General features: G+C 52.4%; 1 protein-coding gene across 1 annotated transcript in view; it reads left to right on the forward strand.

Moving 5' to 3' along the window:
* Nucleotides 1-1,103: 1,103 nt before the first annotated feature.
* The window catches only part of TNPO3 (transportin 3), a 34,141-nt gene continuing 18,542 nt past the window's right edge, over nt 1,104-16,702 (forward strand). The window contains exons 1-6 of the mRNA XM_009900286.2: nt 1,104-1,353; nt 7,379-7,579; nt 9,836-9,909; nt 11,390-11,546; nt 14,501-14,644; nt 16,521-16,696. Coding sequence (XP_009898588.2) covers nt 1,216-1,353; nt 7,379-7,579; nt 9,836-9,909; nt 11,390-11,546; nt 14,501-14,644; nt 16,521-16,696 — 890 coding nt within the window. The 5' untranslated portion in view covers nt 1,104-1,215. The remainder of the gene's footprint in view (nt 1,354-7,378; nt 7,580-9,835; nt 9,910-11,389; nt 11,547-14,500; nt 14,645-16,520; nt 16,697-16,702) is intronic.

The following is a 16,702-nucleotide window of genomic DNA, read 5'->3' on the forward strand; positions in this document are numbered from 1 at the left end:
TTTTCTCACTCCTAACTTTACACATGGAAGCAGAAATTTACCATCCCCTTATCACAAAAGATTCTGCTGTCTTCTGAGACCACCTGGGTGGTGTTTACCCAAGTGTGATAAGGCTTCCAACTCCCCATCCCCTTTCTTTCACAAGACTCTTCCTCCTCTTAAGCTTGAATATCCCATTATTGTTCCTTAAGGCCTTACACTGTGAATCATCTCTTTGTCAACCTTTACCACCCTTTTCTCCAGGCAAAACAACCCCAGGTGCCTCAGCTGCTCCTCACCAGACCTATTCTCCAGACCCTTCCACAGCTTTGTTCTCCTGCTCTGGACCCACTCCAGCACCTCAACATCCTCCTTGGAGTGAGGGCTCAAAGCTGAACCCAGAACTTGAGGTGTGCCCTCACCAGTGCGCAGTCCAGGCGCACAATCCCTGCCTGTTCCTGCTGGCCACACTCTTCCTGATCTAAGCCACGACACGACGCTGGTGGCCTTCATGCTGTCAACCAATTCCCCGAGGTCCTTTTCCACAGGGCAGTTTCCAGCCACTCTGCCTCCAGCATTCCTGAGGTTGTTGTGACCCAAGTGCAGGACCCAGCACTCATCCCATTCTCCTCAGCCTATTGATCCGGCCTGGCCAGGTCCTTCTGTAGAGCCTCACGTTCCTCCAGCAGGACAGCAGTCCCATCCGACTTGGTGCTGGCTGCAAACTGAGGAGGGGTGCCTCAACCCCCTCCTCCAGACCATCTGCAGACATTAAGCTGATCCCTGAGGAACACCACTTAGGACCAGACGCCAGCTGGATTTAGCGCCATTGCCCACCAGGCTAAGAAGGCAGCCGAAGGAAATGGAAGGAGAGGACGAAGTGGAAGAGGAAGGAGAGCGGAACAGGGAGGACGAGGCAGGGGGCGGGAGGCGGAATGGCAGGAAGCGGAACGCGGGCTGCAGCGGTGGCCTGTTCCCGGGGGGGCGCTGTGCCGGGTCTCACCGTCTCGACAGGAAGCGGAACGCGGGTTTCCGGCGGGGTGTTTCCGGGGGGGACGCTTGTGCCGGGTTACAACGGCCCGGCAGGAAGCGGAACGCGCGTTTCCGGTGGCGTGTTTCCGGGGGGGACGCTGGCTGGGTTGCACCGGCCCGGCCCCGCTCCCGCAGCTCTCGGGGCGCTCTCAGGAGATGGCGGCGGGCGGCAGCGGCGGGCGGCGCTGAGCGGGGGAAGCGGCCATGGAGGGCAACGGCGGCCCGGGGAGCGGCAAGCCCAGCCTGCAGGTGGTGTACCAGGCGGTGCAGGCCCTGTACCACGACCCCGACTCCAGCGGCAAGGAACGGGCGAGCTGCTGGCTGGGCGAGCTCCAGAGATCGGTGAGACCTGGGGGGGTTCAGCCGGGCCTTCCAGGGGCGCTGCGAGCAGGGGGGGTCCTTCCCCCGCACACACCTTGGGGCCCGGCCTCGCTGTGCGCCGCTCCCCGGGGGCTCCACCCGCGGCTTTCCCTTCCGCCCCGGTCTCCGTTGGCAGGTAGTGGGGGTCAGGCCGCCCGCAGAGCGCTTCTGGGGTGCCCCCAGGGCTCGGCTTTGGTGGCTGCCTCCCACGGTGTGATTTTTCATCCCTCGATCGGTTTGCTTTTCCTTTCCAGGTTTCGCTTTTCCCCTCACAGAGTTGGGATTGCCCCTCCCAGGTTTTGCTTTTCTTCTCTTAGGATTTCCATTTTCCCTCCCAGCGTTTGAATTTTCCCTCCCAGGTTTTGCTTTTCCCCTCTCAGGGTTTGGGATTTCCCAGCGGGAAAAACGGCCTCGTGGGGTTGGTGCAGCCCTCACTGCCTCGAGGAAGGACGTAAAGGCTCCTGAAGGTGTTAGGGAAGAATTCAGGGGCTTGTTCTGACCACCTTCTGCTGCTTGAAGTGAGGGACGAGGTGGGAGTCCCGTGGCTGACCCCAGGAAGGCATCGCCCTCCTGGCCTCCTGTTGGTGGGAGAGGCCAAAGGCATCAGGGGGGACTTGGTGATGGAGCCAGAGGTGGTGGAGGGGCATCTTGGTGAAGCCAGAGAGCAGAGGGGCTGGGTGGTGGAGCCAAAGGCATCAGAGGGGTTTGGTGGTGGAGCCAAAGCCCTGTTTCTCCTGCCTGAAGTGTGTAAGTGACACATGGTGAAGTCTTTCTTTCCAGACTTCAACCAGAAGTCTAAACCTGCCAGTCCAGGTGTGTTTTCTGGCACAGTGGAACCAGATTTGGTCCTTCTTGGCTGGAAACCTGGCAGTGGCTTTGTTGTCCCTCCTCTCCAAAGCCATTTTTTGCTCCTTGTTTCTTTTTCTCTACTCTTCCCCCAAGTCTTTGGTGGCTTCCCTGGGGAAGTCTGGTCAGCTTTATCTTTTGGGCTCTTTGTCCTTCAGAAAGCTCTTGAGGGAGGACTTGGATGCCATGTAGAAGCTCATTGTTGACCCTTTGGTGGGTCTGAGCTTCACAGGCCATGGTTCTGCTCATGCAAAGATCTCATTTTGGTTGAAAGATGGAAATGATAATTTCAGAGGTGGTTCCTGTGCTAGAAACAGCTCAGATCTGTTGGTCCAGGTGTGGGTGCTTGATGTTTGCTATGTGAGGTCTCCTGGCTGGTTGGCCAAGAGCAGGATGAAGACATCAACTTCTGTGCAGTGGTAGAGCCTAAGGGCAGTTGTGCAGCTGATGTAGATCTGTTCCTGGAGGACATAAATGTCGCAGTGGCCTTAGAGAAGCTCTTGGTCAGCCTCTAGGACAGAGTGGAGAACCATGTGTGGATGAGGGGTTGCAGAACCATAGAATGGTTTGGGTTGGAGGAGACCTCCAAGGCTATCCAGTTCAACCCTTAACCCAGCACTGCCAGGTCACCACCAAACCCTGGCCCTAAGCACCACATTTCCATGGCTTTGAAACCTCTCCAGGGATGGGGACTCCACCACTGCCCTGGGCAGCCTGGGCTAGGCCTGGACAGCCCTCATAGGGCAGAAATTGTTCCTCATGTCCAGCCTGAACCTCCCCTGGGGCAACTTGAGACCATTTCCTCTTCTAGCACTTGAGAGAAGAGACCAACCCAGACCTGGCTCCAGCTTCCTTTCAGAGAGTTGTAGAGAGCCAGAAGGTCTCCCCTCACCATCCTTTTCTCCAGGCTCCACAACCCCAGGTCCCTCAGTTGCACCTCACAAGTTCTTCAGGTCCTTCTCCTTATTCTCCAGACCCTTCCCCAGCTTTGTTGCCCTTCTCTGGACCTGCTCCAGCCCCTCAATGTCTTCTTGGAGTGAGGAGCCCATCAATGAATCCAGTACTCAAGCTGTGGCCTTACTAATACCCAGTCCAGGGGGACGATCCCTGCCCTGCTCCTGCTGGCCACACCACTGCTGATCCAAGCCAGGATGCTGGTGGCCTTCTTGGCCACCTGGGCACATCCTGGCTCATCTCCAGCCTCTGTTGACCAACATTCCCAGGTCCTTTTCCATCAGGCAGTTTCCAGGCACTCTACCCCAGCCTGGAGCATTCCTGGGGTTGTTATGACCAAAGTGCAGGACCTAGCACTTGGCCTGGTTGAACATCATCCCATTGGCCTTGGCCCATTAATCCAGCCTGGACAGATGCCTTCATAGAGCCTCCCAACCCTCCAGCAGCCCAACACTGCCCAGAACTGGACACAACTAAGTCCTCTTCAACATTCTGACTTACTCTGAATGTCTTCATGAGTGACCTGGGATCAAGTGGACTGAATGCTCCTTTCTCCCAGGTTGACTTCTTTGTCACTGGAGGGTTCTGGCTGGAATGAGCAAAGCCAAGTTGCTATCAGCTCATCTCATTGCTGTCACCCAAGGTGGTGCAGCACTGAATCCCTCTTCCTCATCTTTTTCTCCTCCTACTAGGAAATTAGTTGCTAGTGGAACTTTTTGATTTCTAGTGGCCACCTAGTAGCTGGGCCAGTACAATTCCCACTATCAATAGAGGCTGGGGGATGAGGTGATAGAAAGCAGCCCTGAGGGAAAGGATTTGGGGGTGATGATAGATGACAAGCTGGACATGAGCAGGCAGTGTGAGCTTGCAACCTAGAAGGCAAATGGCAGCCTGGGCGGCATCAAAAGATGTGTTGCCAGCAGATCCAGAGAAGTGATTCTGCCACTCTTCTCTGGTGAAATCTCACCTGCAGGACTGTGTCCAGGTGTGCAGCCCTCAATGTAGGAATGGAGCTGATGGAGGAGGTCCAGAGGAGGGCCAAGAAAATGATCGGGGGTTGGAGCACCTCTGCTACAAGGACAGGCTGAGGGAGCTGGGGTTGTTCAGCCTGGAGAGGAGGAGGCTCCAGGGAGACCAAATAGCAGCCTGCCAGCAGCTGAAGGGGGATACAGGAAAGCTGGAGAGAGGCTCTTCACAAGGACCTGCAGTGACAGGATGAGGGACAATGGCTTCCAACTAGAGAAGGGCTGATTTAGATTGGGTTTTAGGAACATGTTATTTACCATGAGGGTGGTTGAGAACTGGAACAGGTTGCTCAGGGAGGTGGTTGAGGCCCCATCCCTGGAGATACTCAAGGTGAGGCTCAACAGGGCTCTGGGCAGCCTGATCTAGTTGGGGATGTCCCTGCTGACTGCAGAGGGGGTTGGACTGGATGAGCTTTAGAGGTCCCTTCCAACCCAGACCATTCTATGATCTTCAGACTTGATATCTCAAGATGTCAAGCCCTTTAGCAGGGCTTGAGTTGTCCTTGTGGTTTCCAGCTTGCTCCATATTTGTCTAAAAAAGTCAAATGTGCCTCCCAGTGTGGGGTTAGGTGAAGAACCTTCTGGATTGTGAAGTGAGGACTGGGTTACTTTGATGGTTGATAAGGTGGTGGAGCCATGAGGGTGGTGACCCTCAGGGCCCAAGTTGCCCAGAGAGGTGGAAGAGACCTTTCAAGGTCATCCAGTCCCACCCCTTGTAGTCAGCAGGGACATCTGCAACCAGAGCAGGTTGCTCAGAGCACCAAACAACCTGACCTGGAGTGGTTCCAGGGATGGGGCAGCTCCCACCTCTCTGGGCAACCTGGGACAGGGTCCCACCACCCTCACAGTGAAGAACATCATCTTGTCATCCAGTCTAAATGACCTCTTTTACCCTCAGCTCAGCACCTTTTGTCCTGTCCCAGCAGGCCCTGCTCAGAAGTCCCTCTGGAGCTTTCTTGCAGACCCTCTTTAAGTCCTGAAAGGCCACCAGAAGGTCTCCCTGGAGCCTTCTCTTCTCCAGGCTGAACAACCCCAGCTCTCAGCCTGGCCTCACAGCAGAGGGCTTCCAGCCCTCCCATCATTGCTGTGGCCTCCTCTGGCCCCACTCCAACAGGTCCATCCCTGTCCTGTGCTGAAAATGTCCACGTTCAAACCTTCCCAGAGAAGCCAAGCTGTAGCCTTGCACAGAATGGTCTTCTCTACCCTGTAGCCCTCAGATATCCTCAATCAGAAGACCATTTGTACTTAAAACCTAAAAGTCCACCAGACTTGAAATGGCTTGAAAAGATCTTTGCACACCCTGGTGGTGGTGCTGCTTCTTCCTTCCACAAGAGTTCAGGGGATGCTCCTCAGATGCCTTTTGAAGCAATTTGGTGGTCAACACTAGAATCTCACATCCTTCTCTTCCAACATCTTGGACAAAGGTTGGTAGAAGGTTGGACTTGATGGTCTTAGAGGTCTTTTCCAACCTTTATGATTCCAAGATTGACAGAAATCCCACAGAGACCCTTACAAATGTCAATTTAAGCTCATTTCTTGCCTCTAAATTGGTGATCAACCCAGAAAGTCATGCTTGCAGCTATCTGATGACCCCAGGAACCACCTCTTGAAGGCTTCCTGACCGTGCTGCAGCCCTGTTTTGAGCTTCCACACAGCTTTTTTTCAGTCCCCACCAGTCATTAGTGGGCATCAAACCATAAATAATTCTGCTGCCTTTGTTGAAGCAGCAGCTCCCAGACAGTTGTATTAGAACTGGTGGAGCAGAGCTGGGGTTCTCCGGCTTGGGTTTTTCCATGTTTTGGTTTTGGGGTGTTTTTTTGGTGGGATTTTCTCACACATTCATTGCCAGGTCCCATTTTGGCCACCATGTCCATAATTCCTCCATTCTCAAAGGTGTGGGAGATCTTTTCCTTGTTAGTGGAGTTGAGAAGGTCGTCAGCACAAGTCTCACAAGCTCTGGTGTGACTTCGTGGTGGTTCTTTAACTGCTCCGAAGGCTTCTTGTGAGTAGAATTAAATCCACAGGGATGTGATCCTCACAAATAGTTTTGAGTCTTCCTCACTCTTCCATCTTGGCTGGAGAAAAGCTCATGGTCACCATGGGAGATGGAAATGATGGATCAAAGCCTGGTGTGAGACAGCAAAGGGGCTTGTCTGGAAGGAGACGGCTCCTTGAACTTCAAAGCTGGGTTGAATGAGGCCATGAGCAACCGGGTCTAGTGGAAGGTGTCCCTGGCCAATGCCCAAAAGCCTCTTTTGTTGCTCTTCACTGCAAAGCTGAACCTCAGATCCACTCCTAATGTGTTCTCCTGAAGGGTTTTGGTGGCTGAGACCACTGAGACAGCTCCATCAATGCCAGGTCTGGAATCTCTCCTGCTCCTTCAAGCTATTGGTTGAGTGTCATGGCCTTGGCACCTTCATCAGCCAGCCACCATGGCCTGAGCTGTGATGGCAACCTTGGCAGGGACACTCCTGGTCCCTGCCTTCTCCTCCCATTTATCCTTTTCTGGGTTGGTGGCTTTGGTGGTCCACCTTAGCCCCCAAAAGCCTGTTTATTGCAAAGGTGGACCTCAGATCCACTCCTGATCTGCTCTCCTGAAGGGTTTGTGGTGTCTGAGACCATGAGACCATGAGCAGCTCCACCAGTGCCAGGTCTGGATGCTCACCTGCTCCTTCAAGCTATTGGGTGAGTGTCATGGCCTCGACACCTTCGTCAGCCAACCACCACGGCCTGAGCTGTGATGGCAACATGGCAGGGACACTCCTGGTGAAGATTTGGGGGTATCTTGGAGGAGATGACAGGATCACAGGATGTTAGGAGTTGGAAGGGACCTCTGAAGATCATTGAGTCCAGCCTCCCTGCCAGAGCAGGACCATAGAATCCAGCACAGGTCACACAGGAACACATCCAGATGGGTCTTGAAAGTCTCTGGAGAAGGAGACTCCACAGCCTCTCTGGGCAGCCTGCTCCAGTGCTCTGTGACCCTCCCAGTGAAGAAGCTCCTCCTCATGCTGAGCTGGAGCCTCCCGTGCTGTAGTTTACATTCCTTGCCCTGTCACCGGTGTGCTGGGGGATGTTTGCAGCTGGTGGGGTTTGGGTTCTCTCTCGAGCCTCCTGGCAGCTGCTGAGCTTGCTGCGCCTGCCCCGCGCCCCTCTCTGACCGCGCCGCGCTTCGCCTGCAGGTCCACGCCTGGGAGATCTCCGACCAGCTGCTGCAGATCCGGCAGGATGTGGAGTCCTGCTACTTCGCGGCACAGACCATGAAGATGAAGATCCAGACCTCCTTCTACGAGCTGCCCACCGACTCCCACGCCTCCCTGCGGGACTCTCTGCTCTCCCACATCCAAAACTTGAAGGACCTGTCGCCGGTCATCGTCACCCAGGTAGGCGTGGAGCCAGAGGCGGGTGCAGGGAGCTGCTTTCTGCCTGGGGGCAAGCAGAAGAGGCCTGGAGCTGCCCTCAGCAGAGGAACCCGGGCTGGTTGTCATAGAATCACAGAATGGGATGGCTTGGCTTGGAGAAGACCCTTAATAACATCCAGTCCAACCCCTAACCCAGCACTGCCAGAGCACCATCAAACCATGGCCCTCAGCACCACGTCTCCGTGGCTTTCAAACCCTTCCAGGGATGGGGACTCCACCACTGCCCTGGTTGGACTTGATGATCTTAAAGGTCTTTTCCAACCAGGACGATTCTGTGATTCTCTAGATCATCCCTAGGCCACCTCTAGATTCACACATATATGTGCCTCTCTTATGTGTTAAAAGAAGTTCATAGGATCACAGAATCATTCTGGTTGGAAGAGACCTGTAAGATCATCAAGTCCAGCCCTTAACCCAGCACTGCCAGGGCACCACCAAACCATGGCCCTCAGCACCACATCTCCCTGGCTTTCAAATCCCTCCAGGGATGGGGACTCCACCACTGCCCTGGGCAGCCTGGGCCAGGCCCTAGCAGCCCTTTTGTGGAAGAAATTGTTCTTCATATCCAACCTAAACCTCCCCTGGAGCAATTTGAAGCCATTTCCTCTTGTCCTCTCACTTGGGAGAGGAACTCTATGCCCACCTCACTCCAGCCTCCTTTCAGGGAGTCACAGAGAGCCAGAAGGTCTCTCCTCAGCCTCCATTTCTCCAGGCTGAACAACCCCAGGCCCCTCACCTGCTCCAGCCCCTTCTCCAGCTTTGCTGCCCTTCTCTGGACCTGCTCCAGCCCTTCAGTACCCTTCTTGGAGTGCAGGGATTTGAGGTGTGGACAGTTGGGGCTTTTCCTGGCACAAAGCCACTGCTCTCCCTTGGTTGCTCTTCCACCAGTGTGGAGAACAGCAATGGTTGATGCCTTCAGCCAGCTTGGTTGTGTCTCCCAGGACAAAATCAGAGAAACCACAGAAAAGATTTCAATCCACAGGTTGGAAAAGACCCTCAGGATCACCAAGTCCAACCATTAACCCTACTCTACATGCTTCACCCCTAAACCATATCCCCAAGCACCCCATCCAAACCACTTCTGCACACATCCAGGGCTGGTGACTCACCAACCTCCCTGGGCAGCACATTCCAATCCCTGACCACTCTTGCTGGGAAAAAATGTTTCCTAATGTCCAGTCTAAAACTACCCAGTCGAAGCTTGAGGCCGTTCCCTCTTGTGAAAATGAGGAATGAACCTTGAGAATCAAGAGATCCCAGACTGGTTTGGTTTGAAGGAACCTCTCAAGGTCATTTAGGCTGGGTGCCTCCAAAAAAGAAGCCACAGAGTTGAGACCTCCAGTGTCCAGAGTGTCCAGCCCAGGGGGTGGACACAGGAAATAGTTAGATGTCTACCCATAAATCTTGCACCCTTACAAATCTGTCTGCAAAGTGATTCTCTTTCCTCCCTCTCTGCTCCTGTGGGAGAGAGACTCTCTTATCTGGTAGCAATGGGGGAATATCCCAGGCCTCTTTGGCCTGTTTAGGCCTAATGCCAGGGTAAAAAAGGTGGGGGCCTGGCCAGCCTGAAACCAGCCTATCAAGGGCAGTGGGGGTGGGGAAGAAGGAGTCCTGGGATTTTTTGGTGAACCCCAGGTGGGGAGAAGGGAAGTGCTGGGGTTTTTTGGTCTGGGGTAGAGGAACTTGTGTGTTAAGATTAGACTGGGGATTTCTTTGAGCTTTAGATGCTTTGCTATGCTCAGCACTGCCTTCTGTAGTTTTTATAGCACCTGTGAATTGCTCTTCCATGTGAACTTTCCATGACTATCCAATCCATTTGTGTGAGCCTTATTCTTTTGCCCCTTTTGGAGCAATAGAGCAATCTGACCCTCTCTAAACCAGGATATAGGCAACCCCCCCACTTCAGTCAGCACAGGGACATCTGCAACATCTGCAGGTAGCTCAGAGCCCCAAACAACCTCACCTGGAATGGTTCCAGGGATGGGACATCAACCAGCTCCCTGGGCTTCATGATAAGGGGCTCACCAGCCTCTCCATGAAGTATCTCTCAGTCTAAATCTCCCTCTTTCAGTTGGTGAATCCATATTAGAGCTGTGGATCCACACTGGGGTTCCAAGCTCATCTCTGCCGGTCACAACCACCTTTCCTCTGGTGGCTTTGAGTTGGTTTCATCCATTGCCAAGCTTAGCTGTGTTGTTTTATGTCTTCTCCTTCCAGCTTGCTTTAGCAATAGCAGACCTTGCCCTGCAGATGGCTTCTTGGAAAGGCTGTGTCCAAACACTGGTTGAAAAGTAAGTGAATTAATTCCTGAGTAGATGTGGGGTGGGTGGGCCTGGATGATCCAAACCCCCACAGCAGATGGCCCAATAAGGGGAAAGTTCTCTCCTGATGAGCATTGGATCACTGTCAGGGAGAGGTGGAGCTTTGGTGCCACAGAGAGACCCTGGATGTGGCATCTCTGAACCTCAGCAGTTCTCCTCATCCCTCTCTTTGTTGCCTGCTGATCCCTCAACCCCTCCCAGCTCTAGGAGGATTGAGCAGCGAGCTCCATCCCTCACTGCTGCTGTTGGGGATTCTGAAGTTCCCAGCTGGCGTTTTCATGCTCATTTTTTTGTGTGACAATGGCTTTGTGGCCCTGTGGGGGAAATTGGCATCCAAATGACATCAAATTGGCACCCAAATGGCATCAAGTCATAAAAATGACATCAACTGGCATCAGTGCCATGAAATGCCATCAAAATTACATCAGAAGTCATCAGATATCATCAAATTGTCATTGAAATTATATCAAATGGCAGCAAAATGGCACCAAATGCCATCAAAAGACAGCAAATTGACAGCAAATGCCATCAAATGACATGAAGTAACATCAGAATGTCCTCAAATGACAACAGAATGCCATCAAAATTACATCAGAAGTCATCAGATGTCATCAAATTGTCACCAAATGTCATCAGTTGGCATCAAATGTAATCAGAGGACATCAGTGGCTTCAAATTATTGTCAAATGACATGAAGTGGCATCAAGTGACAATAGAATGCTACCAAATGCCACCATAATGACATGGAATGGCATCAAGTTTGCATCAAAGTGCCATCAGATGGTATCAACATGTCCTCAGATGCCACCAGATGGCATCAGTCTTATCAGATGTTATTAGTGTTATCAAAGTGCTATCTTATGGCATCAAATTGGCATCAGCTGTGAACAAAATGACATTAAATGGTATCACAGTGGTATCAGATGTCATCAAATGCCATCAAATTGGCATCAAAATGTCATCAGATTGCATCAAATTGGCATCAGATGGTATCAGGTGGCATCAAAATGTTATCAAATGGCATCAAATTTGCATCAAAGTGCCATCAGCTGGCATCAGAGTGGCATCAGATGTTACTAGTGTTATCAAAGTGCCATCTGATGGCATCAAAAGGCATCAAAATCACATCAAAGTGTCATCAGGTGGCATCAAAGTGGCATCAAATGTTACTAGTGTTACCAAAGTGCCATCTGATGGCATCATAAAGCATCAAAGCCACACCAAATTGGCATCAGGTGGCATCAAAGTGGCATCAAATGCCATCAAAGTGTCATTAGGTGGGACCAAGTGTCATCAGGTGTCATTAGTGGCACCCAAGTGTCATCCGGTAGCCTCCAAGTGCCATCAGATGGCATCAAATGGGCATCAAATGACCTGAAATGCCATCAGGAGTGCCTCAGCTGCCATGCAGAAGTGCAGATGGCATTGTCCTTCCCCCTCCTGGCTGCAGGTACAGCAATGATGTCACCTCCCTGCCCTTCCTGCTGGAAATCCTCACGGTGCTCCCCGAGGAGGTCCACAGCCGGTCCCTGCGCATCGGAGCCAACCGCCGCACCGAGATCATCGAGGACCTGGCTTACTACTCCAGCACCGTCATCTCTCTGCTGGTAAGGACACCAGAGGAGCCACCCAGCCCTTGGGAGCTGCTTGCCAGCTTCAGCTCCCCTCTGCTCCCCCACCTCTACGAGGCTGCCCCAGGCGGGATCAAAAAGGTGCAGCTGGAAGGAGCTGACTTCAGACCTTTGAAGTTTGGAGGATGACAAAGTCTCAGCCAAGCTCCTCTGGGCAGGCTTGAAAACAGAGCTCATTATGGAAACTGAACTTCTTCATCGTCATCTCAGCTGGGTTCTTCATGTAAGGGCTGCAGGGAGAGGGAGAATGGAGCCTTGTGTTCTGCCTTTTGAAGTTCAGGAGATCGTTAGCTTTACGGAGTCTTGGTCCAGGAGGGGTCTGGGGTTGAGTTCTTGGCCCAGGAAGTGTCTGGGGTTGAGTTCCTGGTCAGGGTGTGGTAGCTTTGGGTAATTTGAAGGCTAAGAAATCATGTCAACCCATTATGGGGTCTTAGCACCAGAGCTGGTAGGTAATGGTTGGACTTGATGATCTTAAAGGTCTTTTCCAACCAGGACGATTCTGTGATTCTCTAGATCATCCCTAGGCCACCTCTAGATTCACACATATATGTGCCTCTCTTATGTGTTAAAAGAAGTTCATAGGATCACAGAATCATTGTGGTTGGAAGAGACCTGTAAGATCATCAAGTCCAGCCCTTAACCCAGCACTGCCAGGGCACCACCAAACCATGGCCCTCAGCACCACATCTCCCTGGCTTTCAAATCCCTCCAGGGATGGGGACTCCACCACTGTCCTGGGCAGCCTGGGCCAGGCCCTAACAACCCTTTTGGGGAAGAAATTGTTCCTCATGTCCAACCTGAACCTCCCCTGGTACAACTTCAGGCCACTTCCTCTTGCCCCATCACTTGGGAGAAGACCTTGATGCCTGCCTGGGCCAAATCTCCTTTCAGGAATTTGTAGAGAGCCAGAAGGTTTCCCCACAGCCCCCTTTGCTCCAGGCTGAATAACCTCAGTTCCCTCAGCTGCTCCTCACCAGATCTGTTCTCCAGACCCTTCCCCAACTTCATTGCCCTTCTCTGGACCTGCTCCAGGCCCTCAATGTCCTTCTTGGAGTGAGGGGCCCGAAACTGAATCCAGTACTCAAGGTGTGGCCTTACTAATACCCAGTCCAGGGGGACAATCCCTGCCCTGCTCCTGCTGGCTGCACTCTTGCTGATGCTGGTGGCCTTCATGACACATACACTGGCTTATCTTCAGAGGCTGTCATCCAACACCCCCAGGTCCTTCTCCATCAAGCATTGAGTAGTAGAGAGCCAGAAGGTCTCCCCTCAGCCTCCTTTTCTCCTCACCTCCAATCTGAACCTCCCCTGGCACAACTGGAGGCCATTTCCTCCCTAGGACACAGAGTTGAGCTGAGTCCTTTGCTCAGTAGCACCTCAAACCATGCTGCAGAAGACATCTCCCTGCCATTAGCACCACAACCATTAAGAGGAGCCCTCTTCCACTTTATTTCCACAGCCTTAGTTGTCTTTGAGCAAGCTCTCACGCACTTCTGAAGCTCTTTTCACCTTCCTCCAACCCCTCCACCCTTCCATCCCTCCAAGCCATCTCCTGCCTTTGGCATTCTTTACCCAGCATCTGGGAGAAGCTTGGTTGTCACATTGGTGAGACAGGTGACATCACCTCGCTCCCGAGAGGACACCGGCTGTCAGCATTGGGCCTCTTGAGGGTTTCTTTGTCCTGTCATAAGTCTTCCTGGTCAGCCTTCTCTGAATCTCCCTGGAGCTGTCTCGCTAGATCCCAGCATGGATGTTTCAACCACCTTCCTGAGGAGCAAAATGGAGTTTTCTGGGCAGGTTTTTGATGCTAAATTCACTTTTTTGAGGGACAAAGGCAGGGTTAGATCATTCTAGAAGGACTGTGATGAGATAGGACATTCTGCCTTGGGGACTGAGGTGTCGAGTGAGGACCTCTAGAAACTCACATGCAGGAGAGGAGGAGGAGGGAGTCTGGGATCTTGTTCCAGGTCTGAGGAGGAGGAGGGAGTCTGGGATCCTGCTTCAGGTCTGAGGAGGAGGAGGGAGTCTGGGATCCTGCTCCAGGTCTGAGGAGGAGGAGGGAGTCTGGGATCCTGCTCCAGGTCTGAGGAGGAGGAGGGAGTCTGGGATCCTGCTCCAGGTCTGAGGAGGAGGAGGAGCCTGGGATCTCCTGGACCTTCAGGACCAGTTTTTGGTAGGAGTTGTTTTGTGATGAGGAACATTGACTTGAGATTTGGGTGAGTTTAGAAGTCTGTCTCATGTGAAACTGGTTTGTGTCCATGCTTCACCAGTCTGAGGTTGGATCCTCCAGAAGACTGCTGGGCTGGAAATGACCCAAAACACCCAACCTTCTCCTCTGGCTTCTGTGACCACAGCTGAAGCTGGCTGAGAGGTTTTTTGGCTTTGCCCTATTAGCCTTGATGAGGTTCTGAGCAACCTTTTCTAGTTAAAGATGTCTAGTTAAAGAGGTCTAGTTAAGACCTCTGCTGACACCAGAGGTCTTGCTCTAGATGACCTCTAGAGGTCCCTTCTGACCCAAACAGTTCTATGGTTCTATCTCACCAGCTCCAGGGGATGGTGGAAGTAATCTGCTTTCTTGAGTGTGCTTCATGTGGGCTTTGAGTATCTTCTTGAAGTCCACATGCTCTTGAGAAGATGTTTGCAGAACCATCACATCCCTGATTAAGACACCAGTGTGGGCACATGGTCACCCTAGGTGGATGCAGAAGCTTTTTCTGCTGGCGGGGGCATCTTCAGAGATGCCTTTGCTGCTTCCACACGGCTGCCTCTTGGGGGATGTCACTTGCTGGCTGTCTCAACACCCCAGTATCTTCCTGGAAGATTCATGGAGGACTTCTAGGTGCTAATTCTGGAGACTCCAGGGTGTCTTTCCAAAAGTTGTTATTTGTGGGTGAGGGTGCTGAGCAGTTCTTCTTTGTCCTACCACACAGATGGCGTGCGTGGAGAAAGCGGGCAACGATGAGAAGATGCTCATCAAAATCTTCCGGTGCCTGGGGAGCTGGTTCAACCTTGGTGTCTTGGACAGCACCTTCATGGCCAACAGCACGTTGCTGTCGCTCCTCTTCGAGGTGCTGGTGAGTGTTTCTCTTGGGAAATGAGGTGGTGGTGCTGGTGGTGGACCTCAGGGTGATGGGATGGAGGTCACCTTCCACGCCTCCTTCAGTCTTGGATTGAAAAGTGGGTTCCTTGAGTAGGAACCCTCCCATTCCTTTGGGGAGCTCCACAGAGTGGTTGTCACTCTCTGCTCTCTGTGTGCAGGGACAGATCTCTGCTACCTGGTTGTGTTCCTTTTCTACTGGTTGTCCACCTTGAAGGACTCAGAGAGTCCTTCTAGCTGCTGCCCTGCAAGTTCCTGCATCTCTTCCCTGCCCGTGAAGCTTGGAAGATGGCACATAAATAACCCCTCACATTGGCCAGCCCTTCAAGGGGAAACAATAAGCCACTTGATGGTTTCCTTAGTCCTTAGCTCAGGATTTGTGATGTGGTGGCACAAGTCTGATGGACAAAAGATATCAGCAGAGCTTTCAGAAGCAAACAAAAAAGCCTTTGTTGTTTGCTTGCCTGAAGGAAGGAGGCTCTGCAGCTCCATCAGGATTGTTCTTTCTCGCCCACCTTCTATCCTGACCCAGGGAATGTGCTCAGAGATGAACATCAACCCTTTTACATGACCATGGGTGATCCTTTCTTGTCCATAAACTCATTAGTCCATCAAGAAAGGAGTTCAAAGACTCCTTCATCTTCCATTTTTATCTCTTCTCCTCATGCCTACTCTACTCATCACCACTTCTGGAGCCTGCATCTTGAGCAGGACCCAGATTCCATTTTTCTGTGGTGGTTCCAAAACACTCAGGAACAGAGAGGGACAGCCAGATCCTCCTTTCCAGGTAGTTGTAGGAAGCCAGAAGCTCTCCCCTCAGCCTCCTGTTCTCCAGGCTGAACAACCTCAGGCCCTTCAGCTGCTCCTCACAAGACCTGTGCTCTAGACCCCAACATTTACCAGGTGGGGCCTAAAATCCACTTGATGGTCCCCAACCCATCACAGTGATAAAGATTTCACACATGCTGGTTAGAGACCTCATCTCCATCCTTACCCAGGACCTGAGGATCTTTATGGGTCCCTTCCAACCTAAGATATGATTCTGTGACCCAACCAAGGTTTGAGCAGTGCAGGGTTTTCATTCAACCATAGAATCGTTTGGCTTGGAAGAGACCTCCAAGGCCATCCAGTCCAGCCCTTAACACAGCACTGCCAGGTCACACCAAACCATGTCCCTCAGCACCACATCTGCATGGCTTTGAAACCCCTCCAGGGATGGGGACTCCACTTCCCTTTTTTCCCTTCTGAACTGCTGTTGGTGTTTGCCTCACCCAAGGAAGACTTTGAGGTCCCACTGGGAAGGATCCATTTTGACCTTGAGTGTCCACATTGATGAAGCAGCACTACCTATGTAAGGAGCTGTAGCTGTGCAGAGCCTCTCCAAACTCTTCCAGAAGCAACAAACTTCTCAGCCTGGAGAAAGGAGACTTGGAGAGGACTTTATCACTCTCTACAACTACCTAAAAGGAAGTTGTAGTCAGGTGGGGTCAGGCTCTTCTCCCAGGCAACTTGTGACAGGACAGGAGGGCATGGTGTGAAGCTGCACCAGGGGAGGTTTAGGTTAGCTATTAGGAAGCACTTCCTCACAGAAAGGCTGATTAGGCCCTGGAAGGGACTGCTCAGGGAGGTGGTGGAGTCACTGTCACTGGAGGCCTTTAAGAAAAGATTGGATGTGGCACTCGGTGGCCTGGTTTAGCTGATGTCGCGGTGTTAGGTCATAAGCTGGACTCGATGATCTTGGAGGTCTTTTCCAGCCTCAATAATTCTGTGATTCTGTAACTTTCAGTTGTCCCACTCTCATCTTCTGTGAGGTAGGCCTCACCACCAGGCTCTTCTTCTCTTCTCTCTTGCAGCAACAAGACAAGACATCATCAAACCTCCACGAGGCTGCCTCTGACTGTGTCTGCTCAGCCCTCTATGCCATCGAGAATGTGGAGACCAACCTGCCTTTGGCCTTGCAGCTGTTCCAGGGTGTCCTCACCCTCGAGAGTGCCTATCACATGGCTGTGGCACGGGAGGACCTCGACAAGTGAGT

This window comes from Dryobates pubescens, chromosome Z (assembly GCF_014839835.1).
Source record: "Dryobates pubescens isolate bDryPub1 chromosome Z, bDryPub1.pri, whole genome shotgun sequence".
NCBI classification, from domain to species: Eukaryota; Metazoa; Chordata; class Aves; order Piciformes; family Picidae; genus Dryobates; species Dryobates pubescens.